At 59.7% G+C, this 15,628-nt stretch overlaps 2 protein-coding genes across 12 annotated transcripts in view; both read left to right on the top strand.

Annotated features, from left to right (window-relative positions):
* Positions 1–2,338, top strand: part of IFT122 (intraflagellar transport 122) — a 74,730-nt gene extending 72,392 nt beyond the window's left edge. For all 11 annotated transcript variants that reach the window (XM_069484404.1, XM_069484403.1, XM_069484402.1 and 8 more), the window contains 3 exons: positions 928–1,007; positions 1,351–1,515; positions 1,947–2,338. In XM_069484404.1, the coding sequence (XP_069340505.1) occupies positions 928–1,007; positions 1,351–1,515; positions 1,947–2,036 (335 nt within the window). In that variant the 3' untranslated portion in view covers positions 2,037–2,338. The remainder of the gene's footprint in view (positions 1–927; positions 1,008–1,350; positions 1,516–1,946) is intronic.
* Positions 2,339–9,061: 6,723 nt separating this feature from the next.
* RHO (rhodopsin) lies at positions 9,062–14,198 on the top strand. The gene is made up of 5 exons (XM_069484393.1): positions 9,062–9,422; positions 11,097–11,265; positions 12,697–12,862; positions 12,996–13,235; positions 14,088–14,198. Exons 1-5 carry the CDS (start codon positions 9,062–9,064, stop codon positions 14,196–14,198), a joined length of 1,047 nt encoding a protein of 348 aa, XP_069340494.1.
* The last annotated feature ends 1,430 nt before the right edge of the window (positions 14,199–15,628 follow it).

Genomic DNA, 15,628 nt, shown 5'->3' with positions numbered 1-15,628 from the left:
GTCAGCAAAAGCCCCAGGGCACACCTCAGCTTGTCCCTCTGGCCTGTGGTAGGGACTGTGGTAGTTGTCCAGGCCGGGTCCTGCGCTCACACTGTAGCTTGTGGCTGAATGTGGGAGGGGCATCTCGCAGGCAGCGCATCTCCTGGGACCTTGTTAGCACCAGCGGCTGGGTCGCCGGCCTGCTGGGGCTGAGGGCCTGCCTTTCTAGCAGGCGCCCAGGTGATGCCACTGTCCACACCGTGAGGCGCAGAGGTGGCTGTGTTTGCAGAAGCACAAAACTCGTGCCTGCCACGTGGGCTGACTGCAGCACCATGAGATGCTCAGGCCGGGTGGGCACTGGTGTGTCCCTTCCTGGGCCTGCCTTTGTCACATCAGGTCCTCCACAGAGGGGTGGCTTCCAGGGGCCTGCACCCTAGTCTGACCTGGCTTAGGGGTCTGCTGGAGTTCTCAGCCCCTTCTGCTCTGCGAAGCATGCCCTGTGAGCCGTCGTGAGTGCCTGCAGACCACGTGGGGATTGCCGAGTGTTTGCAGGAAGGTCGGGCTTGCTGGCCGCGCTTTGCGGCTGGGCCCATCATTTCTACTCCCACTCGCAGTGGCTCGCAGGCCTCTGCCTGCACGGGGCTTCTGGCCGGCCAGCCCACAGGAGCCACGGTGTGGCCTGTGTGGGGAGGTGGCTGAGGGCAGCAGGGCCCCACAGATTCCCTTCTGTCCCCTCCCTAGCCTGGGCACTGGGGCCACCTCCTCCCTGGCCTGTGTCCCTTCCGTTCCTCTACCTAGAAACCCATTCCACAGGCCTTGCCACTGTCCCCACAGCTGTGGGGAGACACAAAGCCTGGCTGATCTCCCGTGAGTCTTAACACGTTAGGTGGAGGGTGCGGCCTGTTTCCTGCTCAGCCTCAGTTTCCATCCCTGACCAGACCCCTACAGATTCGCAGACTCTGCGGCTGGATGAGACCATGGACTCCATGGGAGACGATGACCCGTTCACGGCAAAGCTGAGCTTTGAGGTGAGGGCACCTGAGTGACAGCTGCGGGGGCCTGTGGGAGGGCAGTCTCAGGTCCTTTCTCCTGTGCACACAGGGACCCTCTGCTGCAGGTTGTGGCCAAGGAGGATTGGCCAAAACTTCCAGATGTGGCAGCCTGAGGGGGGTGTTGGGAGCCAGGGCTGCCCTGAGGCCAAGGGTGCTGATGGTGAGGCAGCTTCCTCTCTGGCATGAGGAGGAGCTTGTCACTGTGAGGGAGTCCTCCCAGGGCACCCCCAAAGATCCTGGGATCGTGATCCACATAAACTTGTCACCGTGGCTGAGTGAGGGCACCTGTGCCCTGCTTCCCTCCCTCCCGGCCCCGCAGCAGGGTGGCTCGGAGTTCGTGCCCGTGGTGGTGAGCCGGTCGGTGCTGCGCTCCATGAGCCGCCGGGACGTCCTCATCAAGCGCTGGCCGCCGCCCCTGCAGTGGCAGTACTTCCGCTCGCTGCTGCCCGACGCCTCCATCACCATGTGCCCCTCCTGCTTCCAGGTACAGTGCCCGCCGCAGCAGCGCACGCGTGTTTCTCTCTGCTGCTTGTCCATTTCCCAGATGTCCCTCTGCGGAGGCCACGCCTCTGGGAGGAGCAGCACAAGTGAGCTCTGCAGGGCCACGGCCTTGGCTCCGAGCTGGGGGAAAAGGTTGGGTTGTCCTCGCCCCTCTGCATGCCACGTGCTTTCTGGAGTGGACTCCACTTGGCCCTGTGCTGTCCGCACCTGCCCCAAATCCAGGAGGGCCGGGCAAGTGTGCTGTGCCTTTGACCCTCAGTCAGGAGAAAATGGGCCTCAGCACCCCCTCCCCTCCCCTCCCCTCCCCCGCCCTCAAGGGCATGACAGGCCCTTTGTTTCAAGCCCCGCCTCACTGCCAAGCCCTCCCCTGTGGCAGCGTCGGGGGGCTCAGGGCTCGTGGCCATCTCTCCTCAGATGTTCCACTCGGAGGACTACGAGCTGCTGGTGCTGCAGCACACCTGCTGCCCCTACTGCCGCAGGCCCATCGACGACCCCGGCCCGTGACTCGTGCCCGCCGGCGCTCCCTCCGGCCGCCTTGCGTCCACTGGGCTATGGAGGGGAAGAAAGAGTTAAGCTGTCAGAATGTATCTTCTGTCCAGATGAAGTTTGCATTTTAGGGAGGGGCCTTGTGTAACTACGGAATTCCTATTTATGGCATTTCATGCCTTGTAAATAGCACCAGGAGATGGGGAAGGGAATGTACATATCTTTTCTAAGAAAAAAAATCTGTTAGTTGCAGAACAGCTCCGAGTTGTTCGTGGCAGCCTGCTGGAGTCCACAGATCTGTCAGACCGTTAACACGTACACTTTGCCAACAGATTGCCTCAATAATGACAAATAAAAGGGCTACTTATTTTCATCAGTGTCTGCATTTTAGCAAATCTTCATATTGTCTGCAACTTAATTTCCTTATGCAAAAGTGCACCTGTTTCTAATTTGATCCGAAAGGAACATTACATTTGTGTGCTCTTAAAATCTAATCTCATCGAAATGGCAATATGGGAAGGGGTAGGAGAGTGGGTATTTTTTTGTTTATTTATTTTGGTTTAATGGGCATCCGTCTTAAGAAAAGAAGATACCTGGCTCCAAAGAAGATGGCGAAGACGTTGAAATAAAGACTCCCGGGTGGTAACCTGGTCGAGGGGAGGGCTGTTGCCCTGGGCTCCGGAGCCTCCCTCCTCCCGCCACCTTCCCCAGCCCCGCAGAGGGTCCCCAACCCAACCGAGGCTTTCCCCCTTCCCTCCAGCTCTTGGGCACCAACAGTGTCCAGTCCAGCAGCTCGGGGGCCTGGGAGGGGCAGCAGGTGGGAAGCTGGGGAAGGAAAATGCACGTTTATCGGGGACTTTTTGTGCGCCAGCCACATTCACGTGTGGTCTCAGGTCTCACAGCAGCCCCGTGAAGGAAGAGCCATGACTGCCAGTGCGGCTGGGGCGGGGGCTTCCTGGGGTCCCCAGGGGAGGCCCTGCTCCCTTCGCCCACGCCCTCCCTGATGGAGGCTTTCTGCAAAGCCAGAGAGCCCTAGACACAAGCGGGAGAAAGGGAACTGGGCTGTCCGCGGCCATACTGAAAACCAGCCCTCACAATGCAGTGTGGGTACCTTACAGCTCATCTGTGAGGTGGGCAGGGCGGGACAGATGTGCCACGGGGGGACAAGGATGCTGAGACCCAGAGAGCGCAACAGCTGCAGAGGTCACCGGTGGAAAGTGCCAGAGCCCAGGAACCCTGCCCCAGCCCAGCCCAGCCTCTCCGCCCCGCCTCCGTTGGCATCTCTCTTTGGAGACGATGGAGGAAAACGAAGAAAGGGAGCCAGACAGTTGTGCCAACAGAGCTCCTCCACTGAGTGTCTAATTACTTCGATCATGCATGCTCTCGCTCGCTAAACATTTATTAATGTGTTAGGGTTTCCATTAGCGCGTTACTTGAACTGAAATCATTTGCATATGGCTGGGAAAAAGAGGGGAGCGGGAGAAGAAAACAGCTCCAGCTCCCCAACCGTCAATCACAGTGACAGATCAGATGGTCCCTGGCTAGAGGCAGGGGAGGGGCCCGCCAGAGCCTGCAGCACCCTTGGCTGCCCAGGGCGGGCTGAGCTCGGGAGGCCTGAGTGTGGCCGTGGCGCCCACTCCGTGGAGCACTTCCTGAGTTCCCGGCCCCACACTACGCACTTCGCGCTTCACCGTGTCTCGTCCTCAGCAGCCTCCAAGGCTGCCCATCATGCAGATGATGAAACTGAGGCTTGGCAACGTTCTCTTTTCTTTCCTTCCCAAATAGGCACTGAGCCAAGGCGGCATGCTAACCCAAGTGCCTGTGAGCACCGTGTTCTGCCCCTCTCCCGTCCCCACCCGGTCTGCCTCTTGCTGAAGTCTGGTGCTCTCGCTGAGGCTCAGTTTCCACAGCTGTACAAAAGGGCCCCCTCCTGCTCAGACACTGAGGTGCCAGCCTCAGTCTGAGTCTGGCAAGGGGACTGAACCCCATCGAGCCCTCCCGTGACGAGGAAGGCACCACAGGGATATGGAGATGCCCATTTAACTGAGAGGAGACAGGCCCAGAGAGACGAGCGACCACCGGGGGCTGCACAGTTTGGCGGTGGTTCAGGCTGGGACTCGATCCTGATCCTGCCTCCAAGTGTTCAACATTGTGCCTACATCCTTGGAGGAGGAAGAAGAGGACTGGCAACCTTCGGTGGACCTGACGCTGGTCCTGCCTCAGCCAGCGAGTGTCTTTGGGCCTCGGTTTCCCATCTGTCCTCGGCAAGGCTGTGAAGCCAGGAGCTCCTTGCGGCTCCCGCACAGGTGGGCAGGCGCCTCTTCCCCAAGGTTGCTGCCGTGTCTCTCCCTGGCTGGGGTCGGTGCGCCCATGGCAGAGGCGAGCTGGGCAGATGGCCTCAGCAGAGGCCACCACTGGGCGGGGCACTCAGCCCCAGGACCCCTGGCACTCCTCCACCCAGACTCCGGAACATTTTCCTAGGATGGAAACCTGGTCACGCCTCTCCTTGCTTGTCACCCACAGAGGCTCCACACTGCCAGCCAGCTCACATCCCTATTCATAGGCCTGGTCTCTGTCCCCATCATGCCACCCTGGGGCCCCAGCACCTCCACACCCAGCTGGCCCTTCCCCGCTGCCTGTCCGGAAGGCTGTTTCCGAGGCCAGCCACTCTGGGGAGCCTCCCAGCTGCCTCCTGGTCCACCTCCTGCTCCTTGGGGCTCCCCCGGCACTAGGGCCGGGAGCAAACTCCCATCTCCAACTGTTCTTAGTTCTTCCCTGTCTGCTGCCCCTGAGACTGGGAGCTGCTGGAGGGCAGGGACTGTAGGATCCATGTCAGTGCCCGGCCCAGGGCCTCGTGCTTGGAAGGAGTTTGGCAAACGTTAGGGTAAGAGGGAAGGGGGATGGAGGGAAGGAGGGTTGGTCTGTCTCCTTCCCTTATTCTGTCTTGACATTTGCAGCTCTGTCTAAGGCCACACGTAGCCTTGGTGACGCAGCCAGGTGGGGCTAAGCCGGTGAGGGGTGGTAAGGAAGGAGGAGGAGGAGGAGGAGGAGGCTGCTGACCCAGCAACTCCGCTCCTGCGGAGGCTTAAGAGCTATTTGTGCGCTGCCAGCTAAGCCCCTAATCCTCTGCGGCAGTGAGAGCTGCACCTGGGCTCCCAGAGGGGCTCCAAGATGGCTGCACCTGTCTTCAGACAGCCGACCCCAGGGCCCCGTCCGCACCCCTGCAGCTCCTCGCAGCTCTTCCCCAACTGAGGGGGAGCTGGAGGGGGCAATGGCTCAGAAGCTCCCCCGCACTTGGACTTGGTCACCGCCCACACCGTGGGTCCTCTCTGGCTGCCCCGCACACGAGGGGGTGCTAGCCAGACCTGGGTTCAAACCCCGGCTCTGCTGAGGAAACTCAACCCTTTCAGCCGCAGATTCCTTGGTACCAGAGGGGATGGGTCCCTCCTCACAGGGGTCAGAGGAGTTGTTCACTCAGTGGACAAATGTTTACTGAGCACCGTGGGCTGCGAGCTCGGGTGCCGCCGTGATCAGGCCGGCCCTGTGCTCCAGAGAGGGGCAGGCAGTAAGAGGACGAATGGGACGTCGCTGACGGTGCCCAGCAGCCCGTAGCAACCAAACGCAATGGGTGGCCTGGTGGCCGGGAGCCGGGGAGGCCGCTCCTAGGACACGCGTGCGGGCAGGGACCCGACGGAGACTGGGGAAGAGAGGAGTCCTTAAGGGGGACTGCTGCAGCCGCCGAGGCAGGCACTGCTGTCATTCCCACTTGCAGAGCGGGGAACTGAGGCACGGGGAGGGGAGCCGGGCGGAAGCAGGTGTGAGGGGCCTTGCCCACGAGGGAGGACAGGGAAGCTAAGCGGAAAGGTCCGGGCCGAGAGCCGGGCTGTGGGGGAGGCAGGCCGTGTGCCCTGCGGGTGTGTGTGAGTCGCCCAGGCTTTCAGGGCCCAGCACTCCGAGGCCCAGAGAGGGGCAGTGGGACGAGCTGCTGGAATCCACCTTCTCCCCCCGGGGCTTCCACTGCGCCCCCAGGCCTGCGACTCAGTCTGGGGCCTTCCCACCTCCCCAGCTAAACCTTCTTTCCACGCTGTTCTCGTGGCGTGGATTTTCCTGAGAGCTGGCTGCCCCTGTGTAGGGGGCGATACCCCACAAGCCCAGTTGACCGTGTGGTTATGGCCCAGGCTGTCTCTGACCTGCAACGTGACCTGGGTGACTCACAGCCGGCTCTGGGCCTCAGTCTTTCCATCTGCAAAATGGGTGTAGCAGGGAGGGTCAGAGTAGCTGACTTCTTTTTTTAAAAATTTTTCCTTTTTTTTTTTTTTTTTAAATAGAGACGGGGTCTCACTCTTGCTCAGGCTGGTCTCGAACTCCTGAGCTCAAATGATCCACCTGCCTGGGCCTCCCAGAGCACTGGAATTACAGGTGTGAGCCACAGAGCCCGGCCAAGCATAGGTGACTTCTAATGACCTTTCCAGTTCACTTTGTGCCTGTTGCTCTGAATAAAGACCATTTTTTTTTTTTAAATCTTCTGTCAAACTTTACAGAATATTGAGCACCTCAATGATCTTAGTGCCCCCTGAGGTTGGGATTGGGAAACTCTCTCACAGAGGAGGAACCTGAGACAGCAAGAGGTACTTACTGAGATAATCTAGATCCATCCACCCACTCACTCGTTCAGCGAATATTCTTTGAGTGCCTTCTATGTGCCAGGCCCTGAGGATACATCAGTAAACAAAACACAGAAACCCCAGCGCCTTCCAGTGCAGGGAAGACCGTTCACGATGCTCCTACTACACGCCAGGCACCACGCTGGGCTCCAGACAGACCCAGGCCCCCTCGGGGGCTCCCCTGGGAGATGGGCACAAAACACACGAACAGAACGCAACTAAGCTCCCAAGCAGTTACAGCACTAGGTGACAAGCAAGGCGCTGAGGTGCTGCTGAGCTGTGCGGGGCCCGGGCGGAGCGGCGCTGACCCAGAGCATCCAGTGCGTCCCCCCCGTCTGGCCACCAGGGCCACGTCAGAATCAAACCCTCCACCTTGACCTCATTAGCGTTGGGCCTAATCCCCGCCAAGCGCCTTAAACTGCGAGAGGCTGCACCCCACAAGCCCATGCACCCCCCGTGTGCCAAGCCCTGCTAGACCCTGACACCACCCAGGACAGGCAGGGCCTGCAGCCCAGCTGGGCTGGCGGGAAGGGGCGCTTCTCTGAGCAGACAGACCTGGGAATCCGGGTGAGAAGAGAGACTGGGCGAGAGAGAGCTTAGGGACCCAGGTCCTGGGGCCGGGGACGTGCTGGCCAGCCTCCTCCCCCAGCCTCAGGGCCTCTGCACTTGCAGTTCCCTCTGCCTGGACGCCTTTCCCCACAGCCTCCTCCCATCGCTCTGTCCCCAGCTCAAGCTTCCCCTCAGAGCGGGCTTCCCGCACGCAGCGTGTGGGGAGCAGGTCACCACTGATCTTTCCCTGTTGTCATTTGTTTCATTCTTTGGCTGTGGCCCCCACCACACCCCCAGACATGCTGGCTTCTTGCGGGCAGAGGCTTGGTCTTTCTTGTCCCCTGTGTGTCCCCCAGAACCAAGCTCCTTGTCTGGGACACAGCAGGTGCTCGATAGACACGTGGTAGCTGGATGGTTGTCATCGAGCGCCCCCAGGCCTGGGCCAGCCCAGCTACCCTACTTCCTTCCTGGGGGTGTCGACCTGCTCTTTGTGCAGCTGAGGGTGGGGGGACCTGCCCGCGTAGAGCCTCCATTTGCCCCAGGCCACCTGCCCCCAAAGCTCCTACCCTTTCCTCCCTGCTGTCCCGGGTCTAGCCCTCGCGGGGCTGCCTGCCGTGGGGCAGCTGAGCCCCACGTGGCTGAGCGGACCCCCCAGACAGGGCCCTGCCTGCTGCAGCGTCCAACAGGCCTGTCTCCAGGGCCAGCCACCCCTTGAGACTGCAGGCCCCAGCCCTGAGGGGTTCTGTCCCCTCCCTGTTCCAGTCGCCCCCTCCATCCGCCCTCCCTCCCTCCACTCTATTTTTGGGGGAATTTAAGTTACGTTTCTGCTCCCCAAGATCTGCCCAAGCCACTGCCCACTGCCTTCTGGATAAAGCCAGGTTCCTGGGGTTGGCATTGAGGACCCATCAGAGCTGTCCCTGCTGGGGGAGCTTCCCCGCCCAGAAATCTGGCACAGCACTCGCCTCCCCAGAGGCCCAGACCTGCCTCCCTGGGCCGCGTCCTCAGGCTGGCCTCCCACACGCCTTGCCCTGGGCGGGTCGACCTCTCCCACATCTGCGTCCTCCTCAGCCCCCGAGCTCCTCCGTCTCTTTCCCCGTCTGTGTCCCTGCGGCCTGCACATGAATGTTAATGAACGAGTGGGCGAGTGGATTCCAGTTCCATGCAACAAACCGTGATGGAGCTCCCGGGCTGCGCCAGGCTGTGTGTCTGGCACCGGAGAACCCAAGCTGGCAGGTGCGGCCCTGCTCTCACGGGGCTCCTGCCGGGCGAGGGGAGCTGGTGGCGGCCTGGGGAGGGAGGGGATAGGTACGGCACTGCGTGAGGGACGAGAGACTGAAACAATGACCAGAGAGCCTCTGGCCACTGGGCGCTCACGGTCCAGTCCAGAAACAGACTTGACCTCAGCTCGTGGTAGGCCGTGGGAAATGGCACGGAGGCCCCAGGTCCCGATGCCAGGCCAAGGCCCCAGACTGAGCTGGGCAGAGGATTCTGGGGGGCCTTGGGACAGACAAGCTGGGGCACCCTCTTTCCCGTTCCCAGGGTCCTGACACCTCCCTCCCTGACCCCAGGCTTCCGCCTGGTGTCACCTTGGCCCCTCTTGGAAGCCAATTAGGCCCCCAGTAGCCGCAGTGGGGATTAATATGATTATGACACCCCAATCTCCCAGATGCTGATTCAGCCGGGAGCTTAGGGAGGGGAGGTCACTTTATAAGGGTCTGGGGGGGGTCAGAGCCGGGAGTCGTCCAGCCGGAGCCCTGGGAGGCTGAGCTCAGGCCTCGGCAGCGCTCTTGGGTTGGAGCAGCCCTCGGGGCAGCCGCAGGGGCCGCAGCCATGAACGGAACAGAGGGCCCCAACTTCTACGTGCCCTTCTCCAACGCCACGGGCGTGGTGCGCAGCCCCTTCGAGTACCCGCAGTACTACCTGGCGGAGCCATGGCAGTTCTCCATGCTGGCCGCCTACATGTTCATGCTCATCGTGCTGGGCTTCCCCATCAACTTCCTCACGCTCTACGTCACCGTCCAGCACAAGAAGCTGCGCACGCCCCTCAACTACATCCTGCTCAACCTGGCCGTGGCCGACCTCTTCATGGTCTTCGGGGGCTTCACCACCACCCTCTACACCTCTCTGCACGGATACTTCGTCTTCGGGCCCACAGGATGCAATTTGGAGGGCTTCTTTGCCACACTGGGCGGTACGAGCCGGGGTGCAGGTTGGGGGCGCACAGGAGCCGGGGAGCCTGCAGGGGTCTGGGGACAGGCCCTGGCTGGGGGTGGGGACTGAGAGGCCTTTTCCCCTCCTCTTCCCTACCATCGGCATTGTCCAGAGCCCTCACGTATTCAGTCAACAGTCACTATTTGTGGGGACAGGCCAGACTGCTGTTTGCAGAGGGCGGGCATCGGTCTCATTCAGAGTGGTGCTCTTGTCTCATTTCACAGCAGGGAAACTGAGGCTCAGAGAAGTCAAGGGCCTTGCTGGGGGTCACATGGGGACGAGGGCAGAGCTGGGTTTGGAATCCCCATCAATGTGGCTCCTCAGGCCATGTTCTGAACCCCGAGCCTCTGTTGCCCTTGAGCAGCCGTGGTGGGACAGACCCCGGCTGGGCGCCCAGGCGGGAGGCGGCTTCTCAGTCTCCCAGTCGCTGGGCAATGAGCCCCGTCCCCCCAGCAACTGTTTGACTCCCTTCCCAGACCACCTGACCGTGAGAGCCCCTCCGGCCTCTCCGATGTGTTGAGTGCTGTTCATGCTGGGGGCTCGCATCCCTGGAGGAAGCAACCCCCGTTGTAGGGAGGCGTTAGACCTGTGGGGCGATCTGCAGCTTTGACAGACGCTTCCAGATATTTTCTCCTCTTTCGACTAGAAAACTGATGGAGGTTGCGGGGCTGCAGGGTAATAGATCCCATCAGCAGATGAGAAGACCGAGGCAGGGAGAAGGGAAGAGACTCATTTAGGATGCAGCAGGGCAGGGATGAGAGCCCGGATCTCCTGGCTCAGATCCAGGGGTGTCACCCCTGGGACGCAGGAGGAGACAGCTGGGGCATGGGGACAGCTTAGCAACAGCCAGAGCCTCTCTGCCGGCCTGGTCTTCTCTCTCCCTCGGGTGGCCTGGATGCTGCCTCCGCGCCACGCTCAGGGACTCTCTGGCCATGGCTGGGTGTTTGTTACCTCCAATGATCACAGGCCACCCAGTCTCTGGCCAGAAGGTGGGGGTGTCACATACAGGTGATGATTCCTCTGCACGGTCAGTCCTAGTTTACAACTGTCGTCCAGGAATAATTACTAGTAGTGTCCCCTTTCACTCTCAGAAACGTCACAGCTCGGTTGATTGAGTACGTGGCCACCCTCCCTGTTGAATTTCTTAGGGTGCAGCAGGGCAGATGTGTGAATCCCATCATCTCCCTCCTCTGGGCAAAACAACTGCCTGGCGCCTCATGGGCCCTAAAAGAGGGTCATTTCATTTCCCTACCGGGGAGGGAGGGGGAAGGACTCCAGCTCTGGGTTTCCGCCGCCTCCGCACTTCCTTCCAACAGGAACAATGCCTGTTGCCCGTGAGGCCTGAGTTCTTCTGCAGAGACTGCGCGGCTCCCAGTGCCGCCATGACCCCCAATCTGATGCCAGGGTCCCTCACGAACCCAGAGCTCTACGCAAACTAACTTCCCCGATTCCTTGGAGTTTCTCTGCTCACTGTCCCTCGGCACGTGGCCCCTGCCCCTTCCCTCCTCCTCTCAACGTCCAAGCCCTCTCCATCCTCAAGGCCCCCTCGTGTCCCACTCCCGGTCGCCTTCTCAGCCACCCTCTCCCCATCCAGGAGGACAGGCGGTGGGGTCCAGGTGGGTGGTGTGTTGACCGACTGCCGACTGCCTTGCAGGTGAAATTGCCCTGTGGTCCTTGGTGGTCCTGGCCATCGAGCGGTACGTGGTGGTGTGTAAGCCCATGAGCAACTTCCGCTTCGGGGAGAACCACGCCATCATGGGCGTCGTCTTCACCTGGATCATGGCGCTGGCCTGTGCCGCGCCCCCTCTGGTCGGCTGGTCCAGGTAATGGCATTGAGCAGAAGACAAGGGTCTCCAGGGACCCTTTGTAGGGTCCCCAGTCAGGATTCAAACCCAGGGCTATCTGGTTCCAGGTACTGACCTCAGATGTCCCCTGGCCCCAGTGCCCACTCAGGCAACGTTCCCAGGGTAGGGGTTTAGGACAGAAGGGGAGGGAAACAGGCCCTAATATTGCTATGGGGCTGGTCCCACCTCCTGGGCCCCCACGTCAAGGAGAGCCCAAGATGCCCCGACCCTTCCCCTTGGCCGCGTGCCCCTAATCCCCAACTAAGCCAGGGCCAAATTCCAATCCTCTTTGGTCCAGGGCCTCAGGCATCTCCCTCCGACCTTGGACCTCAGCACCTGGGGAGGCCCAGCCTTCCTAGTGCAGGTGGTGACATTGTGGTCCCTGGGAACTGGGTCCCGTCCAGCCTCCACACCATTGTCTCCCAATGAGATGAGACAAGGTGGGGACAGTGGTTTGGACAACCAGACTGGTGACTCTGGTTCCCAAGGCCCCATGTTTCTCTGCTTCCGGAAAATCCCCACTCACTCCTCCCTTTCCTCCTCTTTCAGTCTTCCTGGGGTCCCCTTCTCACCCCGTGCTGAATCCAAGCTCTCCCCTCTTTCCCCACCTTCTCCAGCCTGGCCTGGTTCAGTCCTCCGTAAGCACAGCCAGTGGGCACTCTGGGTTTTCTGAGGTCCGTCCCCGTCGCCATTCTCAGAAATCACTGAAACGTCCTAACTGCACGGCCTGGGCCTCTTACTTCCAGAGCTGCACAAACATCCCCGTGTGTCTATCTTTGTCCTAGAAAATTTTCGTACCCCATCACTGGGAAGACCCGGGTTTGTGCAGGCTGCCTCAAACAGGGCGTGGGGGCTTTTCCCTCCTGCCCCCCAGTCCCTTGCCCCCTTTTCCCTCCTGCTTGAGTGGCCTGGGGCCCGCCTGGGGCACCAGAGGGCAGCAGGTCTGGTGACGAAAAGCTGAGCAGTAGCCGAGTGGTGGCACATGCCTGTAGTCCCAGCTACTCGGGAGGCTGAGGCGGGAGAATCGCTTGAGCCCAGGAGTTTGAGACCAGCCTGGGCAACATAGTGAGACCCTGTCTGAAAAAAAGAAAGAAAGGAAGGAAGGAAGAAAGGTGCTGAGCAGGTCAGCAGTGGCAGAAGAAAGGGGTGATGCCGGGGCGGGCACTGCAGGGAGAGACTGGGTGCTCTCACTGGTGACCCAGCCACCAAACAAACAGTAACACAGCACGGTTTCTGCCACGTGCATGAGGATGCATCTCCATCAATGCCCTCCTCAGACTCCCAGCCCAGAGGACATTTTATCATCTGTCACAGAGGGGGAATGTGAGGCCCAGAGAGGGGCCAACCACACGGCAGGGGTGTCCCTTGAAGGCGGGGCCTCCCTCACCCTCCCACGCACCCTCACCTCAGGTACATCCCCGAGGGCATGCAGTGCTCGTGTGGGATCGACTACTACACGCTCAAGCCCGAGGTCAACAACGAGTCCTTTGTCATCTACATGTTCGTGGTTCACTTCTTCATCCCCATGTTCGTCATCTTCTTCTGCTACGGGCAGCTGGTCTTCACGGTCAAGGAGGTACGGCGGGGGGCAGCCGCGCGGCTCTGAGGGTCCCGTCCCCAACGCGCACCCACAGCTCCCGCACTGGGCTGAGCCCCAGCCCCTGTCCCCAAGGAACTGTGGTCTGGACACCAGTCCTGTGTCCCTGCAGGCAGCCGCCCAGCAGCAGGAGTCGGCCACCACACAGAAGGCAGAGAAGGAGGTCACCCGCATGGTCATCATCATGGTCATCGCCTTCCTGATCTGCTGGGTGCCCTACGCTAGCGTGGCGTTCTACATCTTCACCCACCAGGGCTCCAACTTCGGTCCCATCTTCATGACCCTCCCGGCATTCTTTGCCAAGAGCGCCGCCATCTACAACCCTGTCATCTATATCATGATGAACAAGCAGGTGCCTGCTGGGGGCGGGAGGGCCCACGTCTCCCAGGCTGCAGGCACTGCCTGCCGAGGACAAGCTAAGCCTGGGACAGGGCAGTGGGGCACCACCAGGGCTGCAGGTGGCGGGGCTCACGGGTCAGTAGCCTTGGTGGGGAGCTTGTTGAGAAATGCAGATTCCTGGGCCCTGCCTAGACCTGCTGGATCAGAATATCAGGGTGGCCCCAGGAACTGCAGCTCTAATGCCCTCCGGGTGGCTCAGACGCTCACTCAACGGTGAGACACACAGGTTCAGATGGTTCCGGAAGTCCGCTGTAAAAGTCAAATGGCCCCCAGCCTGGGAAGGGGTTGGTGCCAGGCGCTGTAAAATTGAGCAAGGAGCTAAAAAGTCTTATCTGCAGGATGAAGGGACAAAGCAGTCCTGTAACAAAGACCAGGGGTTTCTCTGTAGACTCGACTCCATGACTTGGGGCAGGGGGAACCTGGTTTCTGGGGTGAGCTCTGCCATTTTCTAGCTGGGTGGCCTCGAGCAAGTCAATTCCCCTCTCTGGGCTTCAGTTTACTCACCCATAAAAGGGAAAAAATCCCACACTCTTAGATTAAAGGAGATAATTTACAGTCACCCTTGGCACACAGAGGGCACCATGAAATGTCGTTGGTGACCCAGCTGCATGTGTTCAGTCCCTGGCATCTCTGGGGATAGGGAATGCAAGCTTAGCAAGTGCCCTCCAGAGAGCCAGACTGACAGGGGGTGCAGGCTGTGAGGGGCAGAGCAGGGGAGAAGTCGGAGGTGCATCTTGCCAGCCATGCTAGTTTGCCACCTCCGTGGGGTCGAGCCTGACCGTGACTCATACTCCTTGCCTTCCAGTTCCGGACCTGCATGATCACCACGCTCTGCTGTGGCAAGAACCCACTGGGTGACGATGAGGCCTCCACCACCGCCTCCAAGACGGAGACCAGCCAGGTGGCCCCGGCCTAAGCCCTGCCAAGGACTGTGTGGCCGACTGTAGGAGTCTCCCTCCCCTCCCCCACCCCCAGACACTGCCACCCCAGCAGGAGCGGCGCCTGGATGGAACGCGGTCTTACTGGCTCCCTGAGATTTTTGTTTTGTTTTGTTTTAAGAAAGAATCAATGAGAGGAAAATGAGGCTCCCCACTCCACAGGGATGGCCTGAGAAGGGACATCCACCAAGACCCCCAGTCTGGAGTCCCAAGTTCCCAGGGGCCGGTGGGATCTGTACCCCTCCTCCCCCCAACTCATCTCTCAGGAACACAAGAACTCTTGCTCTCTGGAAAAGTGTCCCAGCTTAGGGATAAGTGTCTAGCACAGAATGGGGCACACAGTAGGTGCTTAATAAATGCTAGATGGGTGAAGGAAGGAATGGAAGAATGAATGAAGGAATGCCTAGACAGGGAGAATGTCTGTCCCCTCAGACCCCCCTTAGCAGCAGCACTCATACTTGGCTGATAACCCAGAACAGTTGTTTTTCCCATCCTGGGCTTTCTTCTCCCATAAAATGGGAATCCCAAATACCTGGCCCTGCCGACACAGCTGCTGCAAACACCAAATGAGATTGTGCGTGTGTGTATGCATGTGTGTGCATGCGTGTTTAAGCACTTTGTAAATAGTAAGGAGCTGTACAGATTGTAGTTGATGTTATGAACAATATCAATTGATATAATAGTTAATTATTGTGATCATCACCTCTTGATAGTGACCATTTTGAGATTGGGCAAGGCCCCAAACATTCAGACAATGGGGCTTCACCCAGCCACAGTAGGTTTTTTAAGAATTAGCCAGGCATCAAGGCCAGCCCAGGGCTGGGGGTTGGGCTGCAGGGAGGGACAGTCACAGGAATTCAGAATACAGTCATCAGACCTGAAAACACATCCAGAGTTGGGGGCTGGGACCAAGGCCTGGGGTCTCACCTCCAGTGTGGAGCACCAGGCCCAGTGCCTCCCCTTCCCAATGTGGCCTATCAAGAGACAGGCCTTTCTCTCAGCTTCTAGAAACCACCTGCTCTTTTGCCCCAGCACCCAGACCCCAGCATCTTTGGGCCAGTATGGAACTTCTAGAAGCCATGCTCACCTGTCCACATTTAATGAAGAGCTGAGTCCCTGATATCATCTTTGTCTCAGAGCACTTCCAAACAAAGAGTGGGAAATTCAGCTGGGCCCACCTTCCCTGGGGATACTCATGGACCCCAGTTTCCAGCTTCCTTGCCAGATGAGCCCATCTTCAACAGCTCTAGTCCATTCTCCATTCTGGAGAGTCTGCTCTGAAAAGCCAGCTGGAATGCTGGTGCATCAGAATTGAGCTGCCTCAGTAACTTCCCCTCCTTCTCCACATAAGCAAAGCTGGAAGCTCTAGCTTTCCCCAGCTCTGCCTGGAGACTAAGGCAAATTGGGG

The sequence above is a fragment of the Eulemur rufifrons genome, chromosome 10 (assembly GCF_041146395.1).
Source record: "Eulemur rufifrons isolate Redbay chromosome 10, OSU_ERuf_1, whole genome shotgun sequence".
Lineage (NCBI taxonomy): Eukaryota > Metazoa > Chordata > Mammalia > Primates > Lemuridae > Eulemur > Eulemur rufifrons.
This window is presented reverse-complemented; position numbering and strand designations above follow the sequence as displayed.

Coding starts and splice junctions, on each gene's coding strand:
- RHO (XM_069484393.1), top strand. CDS start 9,062: ATGAACGGAACAGAGGGCCCCAACTTCTACGTGCCCTTCTCCAACGCC. Junction 9,423..11,096: donor CTTCTTTGCCACACTGGGCG/GTACGAGCCGGG, acceptor ACTGCCTTGCAG/GTGAAATTGCCCTGTGGTCC. Junction 11,266..12,696: donor CCTCTGGTCGGCTGGTCCAG/GTAATGGCATTG, acceptor CCCTCACCTCAG/GTACATCCCCGAGGGCATGC.